General features: G+C 41.7%; 1 protein-coding gene across 3 annotated transcripts; it reads left to right on the forward strand.

The window, feature by feature from the left end:
• Positions 1 to 1,042: 1,042 nt before the first annotated feature.
• Positions 1,043 to 2,371, forward strand: LOC118384784 (proteasome assembly chaperone 3-like). 3 transcript variants are annotated; one of them, XM_035771516.2, is made up of 3 exons: positions 1,043 to 1,184; positions 1,664 to 1,892; positions 2,026 to 2,371. In XM_035771516.2, exons 2-3 carry the CDS (start codon positions 1,677 to 1,679, stop codon positions 2,176 to 2,178), a joined length of 369 nt encoding a protein of 122 aa, XP_035627409.1. In that variant the 5' UTR covers positions 1,043 to 1,184; positions 1,664 to 1,676; the 3' UTR covers positions 2,179 to 2,371. The 3 variants fall into 3 exon arrangements, with proteins under 3 accessions (XP_035627409.1, XP_035627408.1, XP_035627407.1); XM_035771515.2 differs by having other exon boundaries at positions 1,072 to 1,228; XM_035771514.2 differs by having other exon boundaries at positions 1,084 to 1,228; positions 1,669 to 1,892.
• The last annotated feature ends 4,778 nt before the right edge of the window (positions 2,372 to 7,149 follow it).

Here is a 7,149-nt window from a genome sequence, read left to right on the forward strand (position 1 = left end):
CCTTCATTCAATTCACAACGATTGTACATCCCCCTAAGAAAAGTCAGCGAAAACGTAAACAACATCAATGCAGAAGTCAACATACAAGTGTAAGCAAAAACTAATGCAAATAAGTTACATAATATATATGACGGCACAAACATGTCTTGTAAAGAGTAAATATGTTTTTGTTTGGTTATCTTTTGAAAATGGCAGAAATAAAACATTTTCCTTCTTCAGAAGTTCCAGCTAGGCAGGCTAACTTTAGTTAGCTAATCAGTTTGCTAGCTATCATACAGTGGGCGTATATATTAATATTTATTTATTTAATATAAGTAGACATGCACTCATCATTGACTCTAGTGCATATAATAAAGTACCCACAAGCTACTGGTGGCTAAAAACACAATCATCGGGGGATGAATGAGGGACGAAATCCCAGCCAAGGGTGGTCCATTTAAGAATCATTCCTTCCTCCCTCACCCCTTGTCCAGCAAGTGTATACTCGTCAGAAGTGTCCACTTCATTTGAGAGGGAGGGAATAGGGTGTGTCTTTTAAGTGTTTGGACAGTGACCCTAGGCTACTTTTCCTTTCCCTGACACAAGAGGAGCATTCGAGGTTACCTTCTAAACATTGTGGTGTAGTGCAGCCTAAAACGAAAACAATATGCTATGCTGGTTCAATATTATTGTGCCTACTTTAACACACAAAATGAACTATTTTCCGAACTTTCAGTGGGAAAACTGGTAAACCCACAGTTGCACCTGCGTCTCTATAGCATTTCCCGCCCTTTGAATACAGGTAATTATCACAGTTTCCACTCCTTGTGCTCCGTGTCATATGCCAAAGAGCCTGGCCTTTCGGTAATTTCAATGTTCAAAATGCAGTTGGACAATGAGTGGAAACAGACTGATACCCAGACTAGAATTAATATTCCGAAGATGGAATATGCCATTGTCATACCTTCAGTTTAGACACATCCAAAATCTATTTTTTTTTATCACAATCATGATTGTGTTTACAAATGTAAAAACCAATGCACACAGGCTCAATATGGCTGATCTCAGATCTGCACTTAGAAGCGACAGGACCTGCAGCGTCATTTCATTCTTTAGTGGCAAGTGCGCATGTGCGAAATTTAGAGAGGGACGCTTGAGAAACTGCAGACGATATCAATGCTTATAATTAACAGCCTTCAATAAAGGTTAGTATTGAAGTTCATGGCAAACGGATCCAAACAGGCACACGGTGAGAAATATTTCACCACTATTTAGAAAATCTATCGGTATCTGACTTTTTCTTCGAACAAGCGTAGCTATAGCAGCAGCCTGACATCGATGTGTTAGTGCGGCCTCGGAATATCCTAGTTCTGCTTGCCGATATGAAATGCCACAGCAGCAGGGCGAGACTTTAGCTCTTCAGCCTGCATTAGCCCAGTAGAAGTTTATCTAACACAAAACAAGTCTGAGATTCTGGTTGTTGTAATGGAGAGCTTGGTCAAAGTTGTCGAATTAAAACTTGGTCAAAATGTTCTTGTACTTTCATTATGCTGTATTTTGACTTAATGCCAGCGATATATGCTTGAGAATACTCTTTGAAAATGTTTATTTTCCAATAGAATAATCATGTGCCGTAATGTTTACTTTTCTCAATGTGTTACTTATATGTCTTTTTTTGTTTCAGGACAGAAAGAACCATGTCAACTCAGCCTCTCATCAGATCAAAGCAGACAGAGAAATCAATCAATGGAATATCCACACAGGTTGTTTGCACAGAATTCAGTAACTACATATTTATAGTTCTCACACAGTATGGAAAGATTGGCACTTTAGTATCAGTCACACCTGACTCCAGATCAGGTGATATCAGCACTTCCATGTTCACCACTAAAGTATTGCTGGGAAAAGAAGAGGTAAGCAGCTAGACACCACTGGAATTTTTCATAATATTAGTAGCATTGTATTACTGTAATTGACTGCTATGAGTATGTACGTGGCTGCCCACACTCTTCCTCAGACACGGTCTTGTTTTATTTCTCTCTGCAGGCTTTGACACACGTCTGTGCCAAAAACTTGGCAACATTTGTGTCACAAGAGGCAGGCAACAGGCCTGTTCTACTGGGGTTGGCACTGAAGGACAGTTCCATAGAAGCAATAAAGGCCATGAAAGATGTAATCAAAAGTTGTCAAGTCTGGTAACTACTGGTACAGGGAACGAGAAACAGAATAGCCTACCTGGAAAGACAATTTCAGAAAAGGCTTCATACACTGAACACATTTTTTCCTCAATGTTTTTGCATCCTTTAAAAACATTTTTTTTTTTATCTGTTGTTACGTCTATGCTTGATGTGGAAATAAATGCCATATAAATGGGAAGTTTATGCATTATAAATGCCTATGGAATTTTGTGGATTGAGTGGAAGCCAATGGCCACAAACCTATTCTGTTTGAGACAACCATCTCAATTTTAAAGCCACACTCTGAATACTGTTAGTGCACAACTAACACACATATAAATAAAGGAGCGAATGCATCTCATTCCCATGAAATTCCCATGCAAAATAGTATTTGATTGATTGCTGTGATATAAAAGTTTGGGGTTACTTAGAAGTGTCCTTGTTTTTGAAAGAAAATGTTGTGTAAGACTGGTATTTTGTGGGTACTATATAATGAAGCTGCCAGTCGAGGACTTGTGAGGTGTCTGTTTCTCAAACTAGACACTCTAATGTACTTGTCTTCTTGCTCAGTTGTGTACCGGGGCCTTCCACTTCTCTTTCTATTCTGGTTAGAGCCAGTTTGCTCTGTTCTGTGAAGGGAGTAGTACACAGCATTTTCCAGATCTTCAGTTTCTTGGCAATTTCTCGCATGGAATAGCCTCTGTCTCAGAACAAGAATAGACTGACTCATTTTAGAAGAAAGGTCTTTGTTGCTGGCCATTTTGAGCCTGTAATCGAACCCACAAATGCTGATGCTCCAGATACTCAACTAGTCTAAAGATGGCCAGTTTTATTGCTTCTTTGATCAGAACAGTTTTCAGCTGTGCTAACATAATTGCAAAAGTGTTTTAAAATAATAAACTTCCATTAGGTAACACAACGTTGCCATTGGAACACAGGAGTGATGGTTGCTGATAATGGGCCTCTGTACGCCTATGGAGATATTCCATAAAAAGTCTGCCTTTTCCAGCTACAATAGTAATTTACAACGTTAACAATGTCTACACTGTATTTCTGATCAATTTAATGGTATTTTAATGGACAAAAATTGTACTTTTCTTTCAAAAACAAGGACATTTCTCAGTGACTACAAACTTTTGAACGGTAGCGTGTGTGTGTATATATTTACAGTGGGGAGAACAAGTATTTGATACACTGCCGATTTTGCAGGTTTTCCTACTTACAAAGCATGTATAGGTCTGTAATTTTTATCATGGGTACACTTCAACTGTGAGAGACAGAATCTAAAACAAAAATCCAGAAAATCACATTGTATGATTTAAGTAATTAATTTGCATTTTATTGCATAACATGTATTTGATGCATCAGAACAGCAGAACTTAATATTTGGTACAGAAACCTTTGTTTGCAATTACAGAGATCATATGTTTCCTGTAGGTCTTGACCAGGTTTACACACATTGCAGCAGGGATTTTGGCCCACTCCTCCATACAGACCTCCAGATCCTTCAGGTTTCGGGGCTGTCGCTGGGCAATACGGACTTTCAGCTCCCTCCAAAGATTTTCTATTGGCTTCAGGTCTGGAGACTGGCTAGACCACTCCAGGACCTTGAGATGCTTATTATGGAGCCACTCCTTAGTTGCCCTGGCTGTGTGTTTCGGGTCATTGTCATGCTGGAAGACCCAGCCACCACCCATCCTCAATGCTCTTACTGAGGGAAGGAGGTTGTTGGCCAAGATCTCGCGATACATGGCCCCATCTATCCTCCCCTCAATACGGTGCAGTCGTCCTGTCCCCTTTGCAGAAAAGCATCCCCAAAGAATGATGTTTCCACCTCCATGCTTCACGGTTGGGATGGTGTTCTTGGGGTTGTACTCATCCTCCTTCCTCCAAACACGGCGAGTGGAGTTTAGATGTCTCCTCAGACCACATGACCTCCCATTCCTCCTCTGGATCATTCAGATGGTCATTGGCAAACTTTAGATGGGCCTGGACATGTGCTGGCTTGAGCAGGGGGACCTTGCGTGCGCTGCAGGATTTTTATTCATGACGGCGTAGTGTGTTACTAATGGTTTTCTTTGAGACTGTGGTCCCAGCTCTCTTCAGGTCATTGACCAGGTCCTGCTGTGTAGTTCTGGGCTGATCCCTCACCTTCCTCATGATCGTTGATGCCCCACGAGGTGAGATCCTGCATGGAGCCCCAGACCGAGGGTGATTGACCGTCATCTTGAACTTCTTACATTTTCTAATAATTGCGCCACCAGTTGTTAACTTCTCACCAAGCTGCTTGACTATTGTCCTGTAGCCCATCCAAGCCTTGTGCAGGTCTACAATTTTACCCCTGATGTCCTTACACAGCTCCATGGTTTTGGCCATTGTGGAGAGGTTGGAGTCTGTTTGAGTGTGTGGACAGCTGTCTTTTATACAGGTAACGAGTTCAAACGGGTGCAGTTAATACAGGTAATGAGTGGAGAACAGGAGGGCTTCTTAAAGAAAAACTAACAGGTCTGTGAGAGCTGTAATTCTTACTGGTTGGTAGGTGATCAAATACTTTGCAATAAAATGCAAATTAATTACTTAAAAATCATACAATATGATTTTCTGGATTTTTGTTTTCGATTCCGTCTCTAACAGTTGAAGTGTACCTATGATAAAAATTACAGACCTCTACATGCTTTGCTGTAGAATCAAGTCCACCCAATAAAGTCCAGCAAGCGTCAGGACCGTCTCCTAAAGTTGATTCAGCTGTGGGATCAGGGCACCACCAGTACAGAGCTTGCTCAGGAACAGCAGCAGGCAGGTGTGAGTGCATCTGCATGCACAGTGAGACGAAGACTTTTGGAGGATGGCCTGGTGTCAAGAAGGGCAGCAAAGGAGCCACTTCTCTCCAGGAAAAACATCAGGGACAGACTGATGTTCTGCAAAAGGTACAGGGATTGGACTGCTGAGGACTGGGGTAAAGTCATTTTAATTTTCTCTGATGAATCCCCTTTCCGATTGTTTGGGGCATCTGGAAAAAAGCTCGTCCGGAGAAGACAAGGTGGGCGCTACCATCCGTCCTGCGTCATGCCAACAGTAAAGCATCCTGAGACCATTCATGTGTGGGGTTGCTTCTCAGCCAAGGGAGTGGGCTCACTCACAGTTTTGCCTAAGAACACAGCCATGAATAAAGAATGGTACCAACACATCCTCCGAATTCTGTCCCATTCCTCCTGACAAAGCTGGTGTAACTGAGTCAGCTTTGTAGGCCTCCTTGCTCGCACACGCTGTTTCAGTTCTGCCCATCAATCTTCTATGGGATTGAGGTCAGGGCTTTGTGATGGCCACTCCAATACTTTGACTTTGTTGTCCTTAAGCCATTTTGCCACAACTTTGGAAGTATGCTTGGGGTCATTGTCCATTTGGAAGACCCATTTGCGACCAAACTTTAACTTCCTGACTGATGTCTTGACATGTTGCTTCAATATATCCACATAATTTCCCTCTCTCATGATGCCATCTATTTTGTTAAGTGCACCAGTCCCTCTTGCAGCAAAGCACCCCCACAACATGATGCTCCCACCCCTGTGCTTCACGGTGGGATGGTGTTCTTCGGCTTGCAAGCATCCCCCTTTTTCCTCCAAACATAACAATGGTCATTATGGCCAAACAGTTGTATTTTTGTTTCATCAGACCAGAGGACATTTCTCCAAAAAGCATCTTTCTCCCCATGTGCAGTTGCAAACTGTAGTCTGGCTTTTTTATGGCGGTTTTGGAGCAGTGGCTTCATCCTTGCTGAGCGGTCTTTCAGGTTATGTCAATATAGGACTCGTTTTACTGTGGATATAGATACTTTTGTACCTGTTTTCTCCAGCATCTTCACAAGGTCCTTTGCTGTTGTTCTGGGATTGATTTGCACTTTTCGCACCAAAGTACATTCATCTCTAGGAGTAGAACGTGTCTCCTTCCTGAGTGTTATGACGGCTGCGTGGTCCCATGGTGTTTATACTTGCATACTATTGTTTGTACAGAAGAACATGGTACCATCAGGCGTTTGGAAATTGTTCCCAAGGATGAATCAGACTTGTGGAGGTCTACAATTTGTTTTCTGAGGTCTTGGCTGATTTCTTTTGATTTTCCCATGATGTCAAGCAAAGAGGCACTGAGTTTGATGGTAGGCCTTGAAATACATCCACAGGTACACCTCCAATTGACTCAAATGATGTCAATTAGCCTATCAGAAGCTTCTAAAGCCATTAAATAATTTTCTGGAATTTTCCAAGCTGTTTAAAGGCACAGTCAACTTAGTGTATGTAAACTTCTGACCCACTGGATATAATCTGTCTGTAAACAATTGTTGGAAAAATGACTTGTGTCATGCACAAAGTAGATGTCCTAACTGACTTGCCAAAACTAGTTTGTGGAGTGATTGAAAACGAGTTTTAATGACTCCAACCTAAGTGTATGTAAACTTCCGACTTCAACTGTATGTAAATAGAACAAAAATATAAACACAACACTCAACAATTTCAAAAGATTTTACTGAGTTACAGTTAATATAGGGAAATCAGTCAATTGAAATAAATTAATTGGGCTCTAATCTATGGATTTCATATGACTGGGCAGGGATACAGCCGTGTTTGGACCTGGTTGGGCATAGGCCCACCCACTGGGGAGCCAGGCCTAGCCAATCAACATGAGTTTTTCCCAACAAAACGGCTTTATTACAGGCAACAGCTCTGGTGGACATTCCTGCTGTCAACATGCCAATTGCACACTCCCTCAACTTGAGACATCTGTTGCATTGTGTTATGTGCACATTTTAAAGTGGCCTTTTTATTGTCCCCAGCACAAGGTACACCTGTGTAATGATCATGCTGTTTAATCAGCTTCTTGATATGTCGCACTTTGGCAAAGGAGAAATGCTCAATAACAGGGTTGTGCCCAAAATTTAAGAGATATAAGCTTTTTGTGGGTATTGAGCATTTCTGGACTTTTTTTTCGTCAGCTCCTT

The sequence above is a fragment of the Oncorhynchus keta genome, chromosome 32 (genome assembly GCF_023373465.1).
Source record: "Oncorhynchus keta strain PuntledgeMale-10-30-2019 chromosome 32, Oket_V2, whole genome shotgun sequence".
NCBI lineage: Eukaryota > Metazoa > Chordata > Actinopteri > Salmoniformes > Salmonidae > Oncorhynchus > Oncorhynchus keta.

Coding starts and splice junctions, on each gene's coding strand:
- LOC118384784 (XM_035771514.2), top strand. CDS start 1,201: ATGGCAAACGGATCCAAACAGGCACACG. Junction 1,229..1,668: donor CGGATCCAAACAGGCACACG/GTGAGAAATATT, acceptor GTTTCAGGACAG/AAAGAACCATGTCAACTCAG. Junction 1,893..2,025: donor TATTGCTGGGAAAAGAAGAG/GTAAGCAGCTAG, acceptor TTCTCTCTGCAG/GCTTTGACACACGTCTGTGC.